The sequence below is a fragment of the Heteronotia binoei genome, chromosome 10 (assembly GCF_032191835.1).
Source record: "Heteronotia binoei isolate CCM8104 ecotype False Entrance Well chromosome 10, APGP_CSIRO_Hbin_v1, whole genome shotgun sequence".
Taxonomy (NCBI): domain Eukaryota; kingdom Metazoa; phylum Chordata; class Lepidosauria; order Squamata; family Gekkonidae; genus Heteronotia; species Heteronotia binoei.
This window is the reverse complement of record NC_083232.1, coordinates 67,244,331-67,264,376: the sequence shown is the minus strand read 5'-3', so window position 1 is coordinate 67,264,376 and position 20,046 is coordinate 67,244,331. Positions and strand designations below refer to the sequence as shown.

General features: G+C 41.7%; 1 protein-coding gene across 6 annotated transcripts in view; it reads right to left on the bottom strand.

Moving 5' to 3' along the window:
* Positions 1–20,046, bottom strand: part of RBMS3 (RNA binding motif single stranded interacting protein 3) — a 1,175,542-nt gene that overhangs the window by 29,634 nt on the left and 1,125,862 nt on the right. For all 6 annotated transcript variants that reach the window (XM_060248818.1, XM_060248816.1, XM_060248822.1 and 3 more), the window contains one exon: positions 4,784–4,894. In XM_060248818.1, the coding sequence (XP_060104801.1) occupies positions 4,784–4,894 (111 nt within the window). The remainder of the gene's footprint in view (positions 1–4,783; positions 4,895–20,046) is intronic.

Here is a 20,046-nt window from a genome sequence, read left to right as displayed (position 1 = left end):
TTTAACAGAAGCACTAATTGTTCATATGTGTACAGAATATATATCATCAATGACACAATCCAAAAGAAGATGGAATTTACTGAGGAAGAAAAAAAAAAATAAGCCCCTGATTCAAGGACCCTTCATCCATATCTGCATCATGGAGTAACTGATAGCAAAATTCACCAGGAAGCCACATTCACTGTTGGATTCTCCTTTACTCCTCATCCCACAAAACAGCTAATTTGCCCCCAAATTGAGATGGGATGGGAAGGATGTCTTCACGCCTTTTCCAGTCCAATGTCAGAGGTTTCAAAATCTCCAGGTTTTGCTGTCTTTTCAGAAGCTACGTATGACCAGTCTTTATACATTCATCCATATTTTGTCAATAGCAGCTCGTCTAATTGTCTAGAAAGTATGAGTTATGGTTCCATAGCACATTTAATGTGCTTGTGGCCAGGTGAGGGTAGTCTTTCCGTAGATATTGCTTTAGTGCAACCTGTTTGGGGGCTGTCAGTACAAAGTCCAAAAGGAAAAGTGGGGTATAAATGTTTAAATGAATGACTGAGGATCATCAAATCCCCCATGATGAGAGTGAGGCTGCACACTCTTAAGTGTTAACTTGTGTACGTGACAGAAAATCTCATGGCTGCTGTCAGTGAGACTGGTGAAATTTGCTTTTCAGATTTAATTAGATTGTGGGGTTGGTGGTGGGGGTGGGGAGAAGCTAGAGTTGAATTTAGTAGCACCCTGAAGACCAACAAGATTCTTTGGTTAAAGCAATTTTATTTAGTAACATATGGTAACAATATCTATTTCTTGCATCATTAATAACTTCTTTTTATCTATCCCATATGTTACTTTCTAACCACCCCTCCTCTAACCAACAAGATTCTGAGGCTATAAGCTTTCAAGAGTTAAGCTCTTCTACTGCCAATCAATATGGCTACTCACCTGGAACTACCATGATGGGAAAAAAGTTTGCAAGCTGGTCTTTCAGATAAGTGTACACGAATCTACACCAGTCATTTATGCCACTATTTGTAACTATACTTCCAGCAAATTATTTGTTAGGAAACCCTGAGGAGGGCAGTTTTGGCTGTAACATATGCTATGATGATTAACAAAATGGTTTGTCAAAGGAAGCAAATGTATGAAAGCCTTTTAATAAAAGTACTTTGCATATTGCAAGCTTTTAAATTAATCTGGGACAGAATGGAGCATATACTAACAAGCAGAATAGTTGATTAGATTCCTGCTTGTTTGTCAAAAACAGCTTGTTGAAAGGTAGCCAATGGTCCCTTTATAGCACCCTCTTGCAAATTTTTAAACTACAGCATTAGACGTATGAGCACAGTGGAAATTTATTGTTCATGCCTTGTATTTTCCATAAAATGTGACCCTATTGAGATAATTACAATCATGGTCTTTTTTCTCATCTGGCTGGAGTTATATGGATTGCAGTGCCCTGCAAAGATTCACCTCAGCATAAGAGACCAGGACTTCTACCAAAATGAAGTAGAAACTGGTTCAAAATAATTAATTCCCAACTCCTGATGAAGACTAAAGCCTGCTGGGGAAAGAATCCAGAGCAAAGGGTCACTCAGTTCCTTGCAGACATATTAAGACTAAATGTATTTTTAACTCTGAAAGCTCTCAGTAGGTCAGAATCATGAAACATTATTCTTGAAGACTGTAGCCAGAAACAGGCCCATAAAACTCCACAAGAGTTTGGGTTATTTAAAGACATTAAGAATTATTCCATGCTGCTTTTTAGTGGATGGCAGCTCTTAGTTTAGAAGTTAATTTGCCAACTGAGTGCAATGGCATGGAAAAAAATGCCAGACTACTTGGTTAAGGTGAAAAATAGTTTCTGAAAAGACAGTGGAGTTTGACTACAGCAATATGACAGTCTCAAACTAAGTTTTTATAGTATGTTACACTGTTATAAATGGCAGAGTCCACTTTATGATTTAATAGAGTGCAGTGATAACTTTAAGGAAATTTAAGTTGCAAATTTTTATGGACAGTAGCAAAAATCAAGTTAATTATAGAGCACATTCTCATTCACAGATACATATAGGTATGATTAAAGATTAAACCTGAGATTTACTGTATATTTGTAGACATCTGTTCCTTGGATTAATTTAAAATGGCATAACTTTCCTCTGAGAGATGAGGAAGCACTTTCAAAGAGTTACCCTCTTCAGCAAATCTGTGATGGGTATCACCCAAGGGGGAAAGCTGCACATGTGTTCCAGCACGGTTGTGATCCCTGCTTGTTACACTACAACTAACCTTTTATTGGGGAATATTAATATTTCTTAGCTCGAAATGGTAGACCTACAGGAGGTGAGGTGAGCAAGGATCTCTGTCAATGCTTACGGAGATAGACCACTGAAAATCCTTTGGTTAAATAATGGATTCTATTATAGGTATTGGTTTTCAAATAGTTACTGTAAAGTACTGGGGTCGACGCAGTAAGAGACCAGAGTCGGAGAGTGATTTCAGCAAGCTTTACTTCAGGAACACAAACACAGACTGAGCTCTATTCAAACCTCCCGCTCCTTTATACAATTCTTGCCCCCTTCTGATTGGTCCTTAACTATGTACATGGATTGGCTATTTACAGGGGCCTAAGGGCCTATCAGGGTACAGTATGAGCCTAGATGTTAATTGGCTACTTATGTTTCAATCCTTCCCCTGATTGGGCACGCTTAGGCCTTCTCTGGAACCCTGGTGTGGAGTACAAGCTTTGGCTTGTTCAGCTTCCCTCCAAAAGTAACAGTTCCCTCCAAAAGTAACAGTTCTCCCATTTGAGCCTAGGACACAACAGTTACATCCCAATCAAACAATTTCAAGCATATAAGAGGAATACAGTGGTTAGCTGAATATGTGCGGATGGGGGGGGGGGGTATACAATACCTAAATCTTGCAGAGCAGGTTCAGTCAGAGGAAACACGAGGCCTCTGGAGAGAAATTTCTCTTGAGAAGAAGGGGGGGGGGTGAAGGCACGAAGGGATGGAGGGAGGGAAGGATGCCAGGGAGAATGGGAAAAATTCCTGGATGGAGGGGAGGGTGGAGAAATCTAATCTTGACAGGTAAGTTTGTCTGTTTTCTAGGGTCAGTTACGTCACATCAAGCGATTCAATTACCCAATGAGGAAGCAGAGTGTCACACCAATGGAAAATCGGGGTGTCATATGTTGAGTAGCCAATTAGAGATCATAGTGTCATACACCCATACCCCAAAGAGGAATTTTAATTACACTGGCCAGATGACTTTTATGACTGTTGTGGCCAATCACTGCTTTCTTTGAAGCTCACCAAAAGTGATATATTTCTCCCTTAATGTCAAAATGGATAGCCATCCATCAAGTGTTCAGGAGATTGGTTGACTTTGATAGCCTTTAGCAGTAATTAAAGAAAATAGAAATTCTGTGGAACTTCAGATTCCCTGACAGAAATGTGAGACCAGTTACAGATATAGCACATTCACAAGATGGCTCTTGACCTTTAGCCTTTGTGTTTTTCTGCTGTCTTTTCCTGAAGAATAACAAAACATACATATAGACCATTTTGTTTGTGTTGCAGGGGTTCTGGTAACCCTTATATTGTTTTTATGTTTTGATAACAGGACTTGAAAGGTTGCCAAGAGGAGTGAAGGAATTTTCACAGCTTTTGCCCACTTTGCCCTCTCTCTGGGCCTTAAGTTGTTCATTTCCATGAGCAGAAAGATGGAGGTTCTTTTTAACCCTTTAGCACAGCCACATGTTTGTCCAGCCTGTGAATCAGACTTGACATCATTCCAGTCTGCCTGGCGTCCTAGATTGAACCAGATTTGCCTCCCTTATGTGCAAGAAAGACCATTCCAATTCAAATGGGCGTTGCTGTGTCATATTAATATTCTAGGGTTACATGGCAATATCATGTTCCAGGGGTGCATTGTTTGGGTATCAAGCCAGGGGTCTCTTTCTGGATATCATGCTGAGATTACAGAAATGTGGCTGCATCACCTTCCAAAAGGGCATAGGTCACAAGGGTAGATATTTTTTTTGTTCATTTCAGAGCCCAGGACTACTGATGGACAGGAAGCCACATTGGCCATCAAAGCAAAGCAAAGAAGAGGCCTAAGTGCCTGTAGCTCTGCAAACATCCTTTCTTGATACTTGATATTATTTACCATTTCTAGCAATATTATCTTGTGAAGATAAAAAAAAATCCCAGTAATTGACTGAACACTGGAAAATGTCACATTTTAGCTTTTTTACCCAATTATGAGGGAAGAAAGAGAGAATAAAAATATCCTTGGAAAATTGGCTCAAATTTAAATTTTAATATTTCTAATGAAAGAGGTCAAAATTAGCATAGGGAATTTTGGAACAACAGTAGGTAAGGTGATCTGGTCCACAATCCCAAGAGTTGCCTTTCTATTAATGAATTGCAATCCCCTAATAGTTGCACATCATTTCTTCCATGTCTGCATTACCATTATTACAGATAATTCTTTGCCTAATTACTATGTAAAAGGCTTTTAGTTTGGAAGACATAATATAAAGCTGGCATGCATGTTTTATTAAATTACTAATTAGACTTATATTCCCAAGATGCCATAATGTGCTCTTTCAACTCTTTATTTTATGTCATGTCAGCATAAGAAAAAAAAATAAGGAACAGAAATCTTATTATCTATGGAAATATTCAAATAACATAGACTGTAATGTAAATGAACTGATTAACTGGAGAATGATGCTGAGACCCTCTAGAAAGTAATAAGGTACTGTTTACTTGAAGCACATGCTTACCGTTCCTGTTGTGCCCAAGGAAAGATGATTCATCTGTTGTGTCAAGGGGCCCATCATACTTGCTGGCTGCATGGACATTGTGTGATCCATTGTTGGCGTTAACACAGCACCCTGCAAACACACACATCGCTCATCACAATATATACTCCATTTACACAGTTTATTTCTTCATTTACAAATGCCTGGAGCCTGTTTCCATTAGCAAAGGAGAAAAAATTCAAATTCACCATTTTGAAATTATTGCTCACACCAAAGAAGCCTGGATCTTTTTTTTTTTTAAATGGAACCTAACCTTAAACACTCACCATAAGAAAGCAGACAAAGCAACAAATAAAAATAGCAGTTGCTTTTTTTAGCAACACCATACAAAAATTAAAACACATGCACACACATATGTTTTTTTTAAAAAAGACAAGTTAAAATGCCAAATAAAGCATGAATGTCTTAGCCTGATGCCAGAACATAGCCATAGTCCATCAAGTGCCACCTGCCTGCTCGCTGAAGGTCTGAGGTGAAAGAATATTTATTTTGTGTTCCTCACTCTAGAGTTGCCATGATCAGGTTGACAAATTCCTGGAGATAATGGGGTGGAGTGTAGGGAGGCAGAGTTTGGAGGGGGAGGAGCTTATTGGGGATGGGATGCCAAACAGTCCAACTCCAAAGCAGCCATTTGCTCCAAGAGATATAATCTATGTAATCTGGATCAGTTGTAATTCCAGGAGAACTCCAGGCTCCACCTGGAGGCTGGCATCCCTACTTCACTCTCAGCTGAAAGCTCATGAGGCAGCTCATTTAAAAATGAATATGATTAAAAACCAAAAGGACAATGAAAAATCAATACAAGAAATTCAACCACATAAAACTAACTGAAAACCTACAGTGATACAAATCTTAACAACAAAATTGGGAAAATAACATCAATACACCGGCAGATGGGCATGCCAGGTTCAGCCTAGGAAACCAGCAGGAGGGCTAGGGGTGGAGACATAGGGGTAGGTGTGATGTTGGTGACTTTACTGATGTTCAGGCCTCAGATTCACTGGGAGCTCACAGGAGCACAGCTCCTGAACCTTTCTAAAGTTCCACCTCCTCCTTCTGAGAGTTCTACATCCTTGTCCATTGAATAGTATGTGCAGCTGCATAACAATTCCTGGATGAGCTCCACCAACTATTTTTCTACAAAATGGCCCCTGCTGATAGGGTTGCCAAGTCCAATTCAAGAAATATCTGGGGACCTTGGGGATGGAGCCAGGAGACTTTGAGGGTGGAGCCAGGAACAAGGGTGTGACAAGCATAATTGAACTCCAAGGGAGTTCTGGCCATCACATTTAAAGGGACAGGACACCTTTTTAAATGTCTTCCTTCCATAGGAAATAATGAAGGATAGGGGCACTTTCTTTTGGGGCTCATAGAATTGGACCCCCTGGTCCAATCGTTTTGAAACTTGGGGGGTACTTTGGGGAGAGGCAGTAGATACTATACTGAAAAAACATCTCCCCCAGAGCCCCTGAAACTTCCAGATCAATTCCCCATTATACCCTATGAGAATCAATCTCCACATAGGGAATAATGAAGTGCTCAGCAGACATCCCCCCCCCCTCTTTTCTGGTGACACTGAAGTGAGGGATTGGCCTCTCTACTCATGAGTTGCAGCTAACTTCTTCCAAGTAACCCCATCCCAAGAGGAAGCCTTTCCAATTGGAGACTGGAGCCTCTGGAGGGGGAAAGTCACATGGTGGCTTTGAGGGCGGGGCTTCCCCCCACCGGCCAGCTGACTGGGGGCAGGAAGGAGCCTGGGAAAGCAGAAGAACCCCCGCTGGGACCTGGGGATTGGCAAGCCTACCTGCTGATGTTGATGTTTGTCACTCCTGGGTTTTATCCAGAAATGATGTGTCGATGTTGGTGACAGAGTGGTTTTTAATATTCCTTCCAACACTGCTCATAGCAGCAGAGGGCAATGACGTTTATCAGTGAGACACCTTATGCCATAGCAAGCCTACTGGCAGAACAATTAAAGCACACTAGCAGAACAATTAAAGAAAAAAAAACCCAGCACTTTGAATTGTGCCCAGAATTAGGAGTCATACTTTCAATGCTAGTAAGTTATGTTTCCCTCTAATTCATTAGCAGAAGCAAATCTAATAGTTTCCCTAAGCTATAAAACTGTTCTTTTAAGGAGACTACAAGCCTATTCTGAACAGGATGGCTTTTCAACTCCCTGATATTATCAACCGATGGCAACACAGAATCAAACTAGATAGTTGAATCTTGAAAATCTAGTAATGGGTGCATGTTGAGGGAAACTGAAATTAGGTGGACTACGGTATGAACAGAAATTAAAATTAGGAGTAGTGGCAAAATATAAGCAGCAAGGCTTTGCCAGTAGAAACTGACTCCTCCTAGGCTGTTATTAGCCCTGGAAGGCAATAAAGACAAGGCATCATTGTTCTCATTTTTTGTCTTTCTGCCCTTTCACCCTGGAGTGGCAACTCCACATGGAAAAGGATTAACCTGCTCTCTTTTCCTGCATTGTTATCTCAACTGGGCCATGAGGCTTCTCTAGAATCCAAAAAATGTCTGGGAAGGTTCATTCATGCATCCCCCAGCATCATACCCTAGTCTAGCACTCAGACTTGTCTGAACTGAGGCTATGTTTACTGAACTCCATCAAGGTCCATACAAGCTTTCACTTCCTACTGTTCAAATCAGAATATCCATTGTTTTGTCACCTGATTTTACTGAACAGGTTGTATGTCATTGGAGTACTAGTGACATTTCACTCCAGATTAAGGATTTTAAACCAACACTTACTGCATATCTAAACGGAAAAAAAAATGATTCATACACATCACCAGTCATCATGAGGGCAAAATATACTGAAGTGCCTCAGGTGACAGATTTGGGAATCTTATCCAAGTATGGCAAATTGTCAAGTTATTGAGATTATTATAGTTCTACCAACTTGCAGGTCATTTTCTGCCTTAGGCAGCAGAAGATGTTGGGTGATGTTAGTGGTTGGATGGACAGACAGCTAGAGAGAGAGAGGAAAATGGTATACATCCTGGAAATCACTTTCTGAACGAGTTATTGTACTATGGGGTAGATTTGGGAGCAGGTGACCACACAATCACTTGTAACATGCCTCTTTTACAAGCAGTCTACTCAGCAGTTGAAACAGAACAAGCTAAGATCTAATGTTAACATCTTGAGTGTCTCACCTACTATAAATACCATTCTACCTAATCTTGGTGCAGTTATATCTTGATGTCAGTTTGGTGTAATGGTTAAATGTGCGGACCCTTATCTTGGAGAACTAGGTTTGATTCCCTACTCCTCACATTTACCTGCTGATGTGACCTTGAGTCAGTCACAAGTTGTCGCAGAGCTGTTCCTTTCAAGAGCAGTTTCTGTTAGAGCTCTCTCAGCTCCACCTACCTCACAGGGTGTCTGTTGCAGGGAGGATAAAGGAAAGGAGATTGTGTAGTGCTCTAAGACTCCTTCAGGTAGTGAAGGGCAGGATATAAATCCAATCTCCTCCTCCTCTTCTATATTTCATTTATTCTTGAAATTACAATCTTCTATGAGACTAGAGGAAATATTTTGGGCTTTCCCCCCTGATCTCTGCCATGGATAAATGCAGCTTTAAAGAGCCTAGTGTGTACATTTATTGTCTTATATGATAGGGATAAATAATGTATGCAAATAATGCATCAAAGTAATGAAATGGGATGGGCTACAAATGCAATGAAAATATGGATTTTAAAATGAGAACAAGCAGAGGAGGGCACAAAAAATAGTCAGTGACTCAATAGACAGCTCTGCTGATGGGTAACATTAGCCTTGCAGTCCTAATGAGGCTGTTCCTAATGTAAATTATATTTGGTTTTGTGCTCCTAATAAACATGTCTATGCTGTACTGCTTTTGATGAGCAACAAAACAAACCAGAATGCTTCTCATTTAACATTGCAAAACAGCATACTTGAAATCATTGATTCAGCAATATAACACATATATCCCCCCCCCCCCCCAATATAGTGGAACAGTTCCTGAACACAACTTAGGTCGGCAGTTAGTATGCTTTTCCAAGTGCAAAATTGAACCCTCATTTTGACACTTTTTATCAAAGCCTAAATTAGGACCAATTATTAAAATAAAGATTCTATTGGTTAAATAATTGCATTTTGACCCACTGTTGTACATCACCTTGAGCCTGGCAGTAGCCAGTATAGAGCGATTCATCAAATAAATAAATAATAATGCCTATAGGCTAATGTACAGTCTTATAGAGGTAGGTTTTGGGAAATTACTTTGTGAACATACTTTGCACTACTTTTGGAAATTTGTGGGTGTTGATCTCTGAATGTGACTATGATCTGTACATATAGTGTGCATGATGTAGCATCTTGAGTATAGACAGAATGAGCCACAGATCAAGGACGTACGAGACAGAAAGAATACTTTAGAATAACCATGTAAGATCATGGATACTCTTGTGCCAGGAAGTAGCTCTAGTCCTGACATGAATTTATCTTCTTCCTCTCCAAATCCTGCCAGCAGTATTGATTATTAATTCTCCTCAAGCACTGGAGTGCAGTTTCTCAAGTCTAGCATCTTGCTAATATCAATACCTTCAATTAATGCATGAATCTCCTTTGCTGGCAGGATGGTGGGGAGCAAGATATTAAGATTAGTGGTGAAGGTATGCGTTTATAGTTTCCATTCCAAGATGGAGAAAGGATTTTTGAAGGCAAACAATATGTTTGATAGGAGAATTAATTCTGCGCTGAATTACAATCATAGCACTACACTGAGGTGCTGGTATTTGGAACATCCTCTATTTTAGATCATTACAGCAAGTGTGATCTGCAGACTTATATGCTAACCTACTTATAAGAAACTGGTATATATCACTTGAGGAAAGCTAACAAGGAATTTTGCTTGCAAAATGTCAAAACCCTGTGTGACATAGTCCTCTAGACAACTTTGTAAATTTCATCATGCTTATCATGGCATATGCTCCAGATGCATTGGTGATCATGTGTATTCCCCCCCCCCCTTTCCTGTCAAGCTGAGAGCAAGCAAATAAGTGAATTGTTTAATGCTTCAGTACTTTCTAATACCTAGTATTCTTATGAGCAACTGTCAGTCATCATCTACATATCCAGGTGAAGATCTTCTGTTTCTTCTGACTGAGATCTTTTATTCTCAAGTCTATTCTTGTTGCTTATTTCCCTTTAACCAAGTATTACAACAGCTGAACCAACAGCATGCAATGGTTTTTACCTCAAGGAAACTGACATTTTAAGGGGTACTCAATATATCCTGAGACTATAAGCTTCCTGAATTGAGAGTTTGGTATTTGTCTTAGGATGTGTGCCTCTGAGGCTCAACTGTGCTGTATTATTTATAACAAGGATTTGGGAAAAGATGCAATTAGTCATATGGATCCAGAACTAGTCACTCTTCATACAAATTTGTGTGTATAGTTCAACTTTGCCATTCACAGTCATCTCTCCTCATAAGGTGACAGTGACAGATGACTTTCCTTCCCACCTGTTTTACTACAGTGAAAGAGGAGACACAAGTATCTCTCTGTATTGGGTATGAAGCTGAACAATTAATATTCCACGAAGAGCAATAAAATATCAGACTGTGGGGAACAGTCGCAACAATTAATTTCAGAGGTTTCCAGAGATCAGGGGGCATCTTCCTTGCCTGAAATGTTGACTGCAAAAAGAATGACTGGAAACTTGGTTTGATTACAGAGGTGGCAGACTGATGACTGCACCAGAGCATAAATTCTGGAAGCAGCTCATCAAGGCCAGTCAGCAGCTGAGAGATGCTGTGTGATTGAATATTGTAAATCCAAGCTGCTGATGGGAGGCTGGATCCAAACAAACACCTCTTTCTTTATTACACTGTATCACCATTTCTTTTTATGGTTTAACCACAGAGTTTTGGGTGAATGCAACAGCATTGCTCAACATGACAACTTTGTGACTTCCTGGCAGTGCCGCTGATGGCAATCCCTTGGTTTTTAATGAAAAGGCCTCATTTACAATATGATAGAGCAGGGGTGGCCAATGGTAGCTCTACCGATGTTTTTTGCCTACAACTCCCATCAGCCCCAGCCAGCATGGCCATTGGGAGGCAAAAAACATTGGGAGAGCTACCGTTGGCCACCCCTGTGATAGAGATAAGTTACTGAAATGCTTTGTTTGAAATCACAACTCAGAACTTCTGCCAAGACAATTCATCTTTAGAAAGACCAGCGGCAGCCGATGGAGTTGAAATACAGTGTCCAAGAAGTTGGCCAACATTTTGTGATGCCTCAGGAAGGAGACAGTCTCTGGAACAACCATCAGGGGATACTGACTAGCCTGAAGTCTTGTAAGCAAGACCCAGATAGCTTGTGAGAAGCCAGAGGACAAAGGAACAACTATGTCAGCTTCATTCAGGCATTTAAAGTCAAAGCAGTAAGAGCCAAGGTGGACTCTTCTGTGCTCTCTGCAAGCCAACAGACTGAGAGCACTGAAAGAGGAAGGAAAATTGGGTTATACCTTTTGGTTTGCGGGTAGCTGAACTAGAGAATAGCTATGCCAAAACAGATAGAATGAAGAGAAGCAGAGACTCTCACTCATCTTCTCATGATGTGCTAGCTAAATCGTAAACTGAATGCTTAATATTTATAGTAGTTGTGGTTATCACAATAGCAGCTACAGGTATAGCTATGTTAAAGCTAGCTAGGACAGAGGATGGGACTTGAAAAGCTGCAGAACCCCTGCCACTATGATTCTACAAATAACTGCCCATTAAAAAGAAAGAAAAAATAAACCAGCAACCAACCCCAAACTTTGAAAAAGTCAAAAAGGATGAGAAAAAATGAGTACATAGAGGAAAAACAAATCTGGTTATTTGAAAATCTATATGGAAAATCTGTAAGAAAATTAAGATTTCTTGCAAGTGAAGAGAAAATGTCACAAAACAGTCATAACACACAGAACACTCCTTTCATTAACCATAGAACAGAAGACCAAATGCATTTTGGCATGTTGTCTTCATCATGGGCCTAATTTACAAAATTTCAAAAATTTTGCTTGGTTATTTTATATTTTTAGTGGGTCTGTTACCCTGCAAAAACCCTCACCGAAACACAGTAGATTGATCAATTATACTACAGTTAATGAAAATAAGCCTGTTAAGGAATATTGGATGAGAATGGTCCAATGTGATACTTGCCATTAATGTTTAAAAACTGTATGGTTATTGCCTTGACCTGGATAGCCCACGTCTAGCCCAATCTCATCAGATCTCAGAAGCAAAGCAAGGCTGGCCCTGGGTTTGGAGACCTCCAAAGAACACCAGAGTCCTGATGCTGAGGCAGGCAATGGCAAACCACCTCTGAATATCTCTTGCTTTGAAAATTCTATACCGTCAACCTAAGTCAATTGTGGATGGCACTTTCCACCACCACTGCAATTGTATAAATGCCAGATAGCAAAGATCAAGTCTATAAGATCCCTGTACATGGTTTTCATATATTTTCAACACTGGAATCAGTAGTATTTTTTTGTTGGGGTGTGGATCGCCCAGTAATTAATAATTAAAAGAACTTAGATTTTGCTTGCCCCTAGAATGATCAAGCATACTCTTTCAAACTGGGAACATATGCTTGACATAAAGACACAGGATGTAACACGATGCCTTACAAACAGAACCAATTAATGTGTCAAATAATAATGAAACATTGATGGTTTCTGGGGAAACATATGCTGACATGCACTAAAGTCTCTCTCGGCTTGACTTCGCGAACGAAGATTTAAGAAGGATGCAGTAGTCCACGTCTGCTGCAGGCTCACTGGTGGCTGACAAGACCAATGCGGGACAGGCAGATCCGGCCACAGCGGCTGCAGGGAAAAGTCTGATTTGGGGTTGGTGCTGTAGCAGTGCGATTCTTCCTCAATCTCCTTTTGTCCTCAAGACCAGCTAGGAAGAGATAGCCTGGTGGATGGTGTGCCTCCATGCTTTGCGATCCGAGGCTAGGTCAGACCACTGGTGATGGTTGATGCGACAGGTGCCAAGGGATTTCTTCAAGGAGTCCTTGTACCTCTTCTTTGGTGCCCCTCTATTTCGATGGCCAGTGGAAAGTTCGCCATACAGAGCAATCTTGGGAAGACGGTGGTTTTCCATCCTAGAAATATGCCCTGCCCAGCGCAGCTGCGTCTTCAACAGCAGTGCCTCGATGCTTGTAACCTCTGCCCGCTTGAGGACTTCAGTGTTGGTCACAAAGTCACTCCAGTGGATGTTGAGGATGGTGCGAAGGCAGCGCTGATGAAAGCGCTCAAGGAGTCGCAGGTGATGACGGTATAAAACCCACGATTCGTAGATGAGGGTTGTCATCACAACCGCTTTGTAAACATTGATCTTTGTGCCTTTTTTCAGATGCTTGTTGCTCCACACTCTTTTGTGCAGTTGGCCAAATGCACGGTTTGCCTTTGCCAGCCTGTTGTCAATCTCCTTGTCGATCTTGGCATCTGAGGAGATGATGCACCCCAGGTAGCTGAACTGCTGGACTGTCTTCAAAACTGATTCACCCGCAGTGATGCAGGGAGGGTGATAATCTTCCTGGGGTGCAGGCTGGTGGAGAACTTCTGTCTTCTTCAGACTAACTTCTAGGCCGAATAGCTTGGCAGCCTCTGCAAAGCAGGACGTCATATGCTGCAGAGCTGATACCGAGTGGGAGATGAGTGCAGCATCATCAGCAAATAGTAGCTCTCAGATAAGTTTTTCCATTGTCTTGGAGTGAGCCTTTAGTTGCCTCAGGTTGAACAGGCTGCCATCGGTGCGATAGCGGATGTAGACACCCTCGTCATCATCTAGATCTACTGCAGCTCTTTGAAGCATCATGCTAAAGAAGATCATAAAGAGAGTTGGCGTGAGAACACAGCCTTGCTTTACACCTGTGCCTATTGGGAAGGGCTCCGAGAGGTCGTTGCAGTGTCTGACTTGGCCTCGCTGGTCTTCATGTAGCTGGATGATCATGCTGAGGAACCTTGGGGGACATCCTAAACGTTCCAAGATTTGCCACAGGCCTTTCCTGCTAACGGTATCAAAAGCTTTGGTAAGGTCGACAAAAGTCACATATAGACCCTTGTTCTGTTCCCTGCATTTCTCTTGGAGCTGCCTGAGAACAAATACCATGTCGGTGGTGCTCCTGTTAGCTCTGAAGCCGCACTGGCTCTCTGGGAGGAGTTCTTCTGCAATGGTGGGCACCAGTCTGTTCAGGAGTATTCTGGCAAGGATTTTGCCTGCGATGGAGAGCAGGGTTATCCCTGCACTAAGGTAGTTTGATGCAAAAAGAGCAAGTTCTTCATTCATTTAGTAAATGTGGAACTGCAGGTCATGTATTTATGTTATATTTCAGTTATGCTTATTGTTTATAGGACATAAAATAATGGTTGAATATTATCTTGGAATTTGTTGTTTCTCAATGAACCATGATAAATAGTGAGCTACCAACTAACAGCAGTAGAAATAATTATTAGCAGCACTTGTGCTTCAGTAGTCCTTATAACAGCCCTATAAAGTAGGTCATATTATTATCTCTGAATTGCAGATGGAGAATTACAACGGAAAGTTGACTGTCTAAGGATTCCAAGTGAGTTTATGGTTGTGATAAGTTTTAGACTGAGCTCCTAGCTCTCAAAACAGTTTCAGATAGCATATATACTCACATATGTGCATAGTTATTGTAAAAGTTATTTTTAGTAGCTGAACTGCAACTGTTAGTGCAGATATATTAGGAGGCTACCCAATGAGTTTGCCAGCATACTGGCAATTCTACCGGGATTCCTAGCACAGAACGATTGTGATACCTCTTGTCCACTCACAAAGAGTGCCTATCATCCTCTCCAACCTCTCTTATTCAGGTTATGGGCTATACATAGGTTGGGACATCACACTGGCCACCCTTCTTGTCTCTTTTATAACCTACAGAATCATGACAATCTCACACCTCAGGTCCTCTCTCTCTCACTCTCAGAGACATCCAAAGACAGGCAACACTTTAAGAATCAGCCCTCACTCACACAGAGCTATTGGGGTTTTGGCTCAAACACTGTTCCAATCACTCACTGCCACCATTCATTCAATTCTATCCTTGGTCTCCAATAATATGCCAGTCTCATTACAAATCTCAAAACTAGCAAGGCCTGTGTTCCAGATTTTATTATCAATGAACTCTTTAAGACTAATATTCCAGGTTTAAGTAAGACCTTAGTCCCCCCTTTTTTAAATATCTGTAACTCTGGGTCTATACCACAATCTTGCTTTAAATCAATAATTATTCCTATCCATGGAAAAGGTCATTATGTAGTCCCTGATAACTATAGACTTATTAGTCTTCTATCCTGTGTAGGTAAACCTTCCTACCTGTTTATTAAATTATAATCTTGGTTGTCAGTAGGGCTGTCAGTTCGGTAAAGGTTTTACCGAATATTTACTGAACAGAAGCCTTTTCAGTAAATATTTGGAAATAGGTATTCCATATAGGCTTTTGAGTCTATTTTGTATTTCCAAATATCTGATTTCTGAATAATTACGGTATTATTTGAAATATTCGATAAAGCTATTGCTTCCATAGAAAACAATGGGTTAAGGCAAAAGGCAGGCTGTGATTGCCTTTCCGGCCTTTCCCTGGCCTTTTCCCACCTCTGGCTGGGGTGAGGGGGAGGGGAGAGGCCTCTGACCAATCAGAGCCATGCATTTTTGCAGCTTGCTAATGCATGGCTTTGCAGGACCCTGCAGAGTTGTTTCTGTTTTGCAAAATAGGGGGAAAGGAGAAACGGCAATTCTCCAATGGAAAGGCATATTTTCCCCCTCAAGCCAACCAGAGAACAGAACAATTTATTTTCAAACTGTTCTGTTCTGTCCATGGGCAGAGAGAAGGTATCTATTTATCATCTCTTGCACCCTGGACTCCTGTTCCTTTTGCCATAGAGAGACTGTGAGCTGGTGTTGAGCCTCTGCTGCTTTGGCACAGTGCTCTGCTCTCTGTGGCCTGATGTGGTGATCTTGATCCTGAATCCTGGACCTGGACTTCAGCATCTGACTGGGTGAGATCCTTCCTTTTTTCCCTTATTGTGGGGAAGGGGATTGGGGAATCTTTATAAGCCGGTTTTTGTTTCCAACTTTTAGAAAATCTTCTGTTTTCCTCCTGCTTTGGGTAGGTGTCTGGGTGGTTTTGTGTTTGGGGGGGTTGCTGGGGGGGATTGGGGGTGGCTTTGGCCTGGCCGGGATTGTTTATTTTAAACACTTTATAATTTTATTACATTGTCTAGTTTGTTAAAATTATTTTTGCTCTGCTGTTTTGGGTCTCTGGTAGCCTGCTATGGTTCCTTGGCACAGGCTATTTTTCTATGGTCTGAGTGCCTCCCTGGTCTGGTTATTGTGCTTGTGGGTGGGTTTGGGGGGTGGGGGCCTGGTAACCCTTCCTGGTCTGCTCTGCTGTTTTGGGCCTCTGGTAGCCTGGTTTGATTCCTTGGCAAAGGCCATTTTTCTGTGGCCTGAGTGCCTCCCTGGTCTGGTTGTTGTGCTTGTGGGAGGGTTTGGGCCTGATTACCCTTCCTGGTCTGGTCTGGTCTGCTGTTTTGGGCCTCTGGTAGCCTGGTATGCTCCCTTAGCAAAGGCCATTTTTCTCTGCCATTTTTCTGTGGCCTGAGTAGCAATGGGCCTTTTGGGGAGCCCATAGACAGGGACCCCTTGGCCCAATCATTTTGGGACTTGGGGGTTTTGTAGGGGAAAGTCCCCTGCAGGTTCCTTGCAGTTTTGGGGGGTCTCCCTCAAACCCCCTGTCCCCCAGCAGCCTTTGATCATGCCCTATGTTGCCATTAAGTTCAATGGCCCATAGGGTATAATGGGTGCCGGACCCTCTGGCCCAATCTTTTTGGGACTTGGGGGTGTTGTAGGGGAGAGTCTCCTGCAGGTTCCCTGCAAAGTTGGAGGCTTTCCTTCAAACTCCCTCCCCTCCAGGCGACTTCCAATATACCCTATTTTGCCATTGACTTCAATGGCAAAATAGGGTATAATAGGAGCCAAATACTATAAGAAGAAGAAGAAGAAGAAGAAGAAGAAGATATTGGATTTATATCCCGCCCTCCACTCCGAAGAGTCTCAGAGCGGCTCACAATCTCCTTTACCTTCCTCCCCCACAACAAACACCCTGTGAGGTGGGTGGGGCTGGAGAGGACTCTCACAGCAGCTGCCCTTTCAAGGACAATCTCTGCCAGAGCCATGGCTGACCCAAGGCCATTCCAGCAGGTGCAAGTGGAGGAGTGGGGAATCAAACCCGGTTCTCCCAGATAAGAATCCGCACACTTAACCACTACACCAAACTGGCTCTCCTACACCAAACTGGCTCACTACACTAAACTGGCTATATATATTCCAATATATCTGTACATTTGGATATATCTAAATAGTACTATTGGTAATATCTGGAATACTGAAAAATTTATTTCCAAATATTTCTGAATCTGGATATTACCGAATTTTTTTGGTTGTTGACAGCCCTAGTTGTCAGACAATTGTGTTCTTATGACTTCTCAGATTGATTTTAAAAGATGAGCCTCTACTTGTGTAGTACTCACCCGTTCAGTTGAAAAATACATTAGACCATTTGGAGGTAAACTTTATGTGGCCTTTATCGACTTGAAAAGAGCTTTTGATTGTATTTCTCATGCCAGATTGTGCGAGAAACTAGTGATGACCTCCATGGATTGCTGGATTCTTTGGTTAATTCATACACTATACCAAAATATTACTGGACAAGTGAGGTATGGAAATAATGGCCAGTTAACCAAGGAGAATAAATAGAGATGTCCAACAGGGCTGCCTCATAGCTCCCTACCTTTTAAATCTCTATATAAATTATAGTTATAGTCATCTCTCTAGTGAACACTTTCACTCACTGCACCTGGCTCAAACCTGTTTTATGCCAATGACGCTGTGTTGTTATCTCGGTCTTGTATTCGGCTAAGACAACTATTTAATGCAGGGGTGTCAAACATGTGGCTTGGGGGGCAAATCAGGCCCCTGGAGGGCTCCTATCCTATGCCAATGATGCAGTGTTGTTATCTCAGTCTTGTATTCGGCTAAGATGTCTATTTAATGCAGTGGTGTCAAACACCCTGGAGGGCTCCTATCAGGCCCCCAAGCAACTGGCTCTTGTCTGCTTCCTTCTCCCTCTCTCTTGCTTCCTTCTGCATAACAGCTTGCTTTGCAAGGCTTGCTGAATCACACAGGAGCTACAGACCAAAACCTCTGTTTTCTCCATTAGCTGAGGCTCCTCACTTGGGGAGGAAGGGGGGGGGGAGCCAGAGCTTGCTTTGCCAGGCTCTCTCAATCGCACAGCAGAGCTACTGAGCCAAGCCTCTCTTCCATCTATTGGGTGAGGTTTTTCCCTCTCCTGGTCCCTTGGGGAAGGAAGGCAAAGAGCCAGAGCTTCCTTTGCCCTGTTCCCTGGATCCCATGGCAGAAATACAAAGAAAGCACCTTTAAGACCAACAAGTGCTAATGTTTTAAACAAGTTTTATTTTAAACGTTTTGTATTTTTTTTTTTAAATTGTGCTTGTATCCTTTATAAAGTTTATATCTCTGCCACCTAATCTAAAATAGGAACACATATGTCCCAGCCTGACATGACCCGACCCAACAAGGTCTCATTTATGTTAGATCTGGCCCTCATAACAAATGAGTTTGACACCCTGATTTAATGCTTTTTCTTCATATTGTTTCCAGAAGTCTTTGGATATAAAGGCAATTTTTTTTTGTAAAGGTGCACCTTCATACCATCTGTCTATGAATGGCCATCTGATTGTTCAGGTGAACATCTTTTGCTATTTAGGTGTCTTGTTTTCCTTTAATTTGTTCTGGACAAGCCAGATTAATATTGCTAACGAGCTAGCATCAATATATTTGTCAGCCCTTCTATTTATTTATTTTTTTGACCACAGGAAGAAATTGCATACCAGCTGCCATTCATGCCTTTCTGGTCATTACTATATGAACTGCCATTGGCCACAGCCAAGGTCAATGACAAGTATGACTCCTGCTTAACTTCTTTCCTGCGGTCATTGTCAAATCTCCCTAAGTGAGATCTGGTCTACCTATATGTTTAGAATTTGCTGAACTATTCTTGGAAGCTAAAGCTTGGATAGCAACTTTCCTCTTTAGACTAAAGATCCTTTATTCCTCAGAGGAATGCTATTTATATCACTTAGATAAAGATAGTTTTCAAAGTTCTTGGTTAAACTTGGTTGATGACAAGCTACAGAGAACTGGTTTTTCCCTTGAGCTCTTTAACCAAATGGATTATTCTTCCACATGTAAACTGATCAGATCTAGTATCTTACATTTTGACAAATTAAGCACTGGCTGCAGAGCTTGAAGGGTATGTTCCCTATATTATCTAGGTCTTTCAATCCCAAACACTCTGCCTGCTTACTGTAAATATTTAATGGTTCCTAAGTATAGAATACTTTTCTCCAAGGCTAGATTAAATGCCTTGCCATTAGAAGAATTAACATGAAGATGCCTAGGAATTCCTTTCTCTGAGCAGCTATGTGACTGTAAATCCAGTGACTTGGACACTATTTGACACCTCTTTATAGTTGTAAAGTATAATTTGGCTTGTGATAAATGGACTACAATCTATATCCAAAAAAGGAGCTCTAAGATGTTGTAGCAAGGTTATTGGCAGATATTGATCAAAATGTGACTCTGGCAGTTGCAAAATTTTTGCCTATGGTGCTTGGTGGTATCATTTCCAAATGTAAAATTTTATGTTTTCCTTATTGTATATACATGTTCTCCATATAATCCTTTTGTACACTTACAACCTGTTGGTCTTCAGGCATTAATAAATGACTGCGATATCCTATAGCAGCTGCTGCCAAGTCCGCGTTTTTTCACCTTAGGCGGGGAAGGCAGCTGGCCCCCTTCCTGGAGCGCGGCAACCTAGCAACAGTGATCCATGCTACGGTCACCTTGAGGTTGGACTACTGTAATGCCCTCTACATGGGGCTGCCCCTGTCCCGAACTCGGGAATTGCAGCTGGTGCAGAATGCCACGGCCCGGCTGTTACTGGGTCTCCCAAAGTGGGAACACATTCGGCTGGGTTTTCGGACCCTGCACTGGCTTCCAGTGATATACCGAGTCCGGTACAAGGTGCTGGTTATTACCTTTAAAGCCCTATATGGCCTGG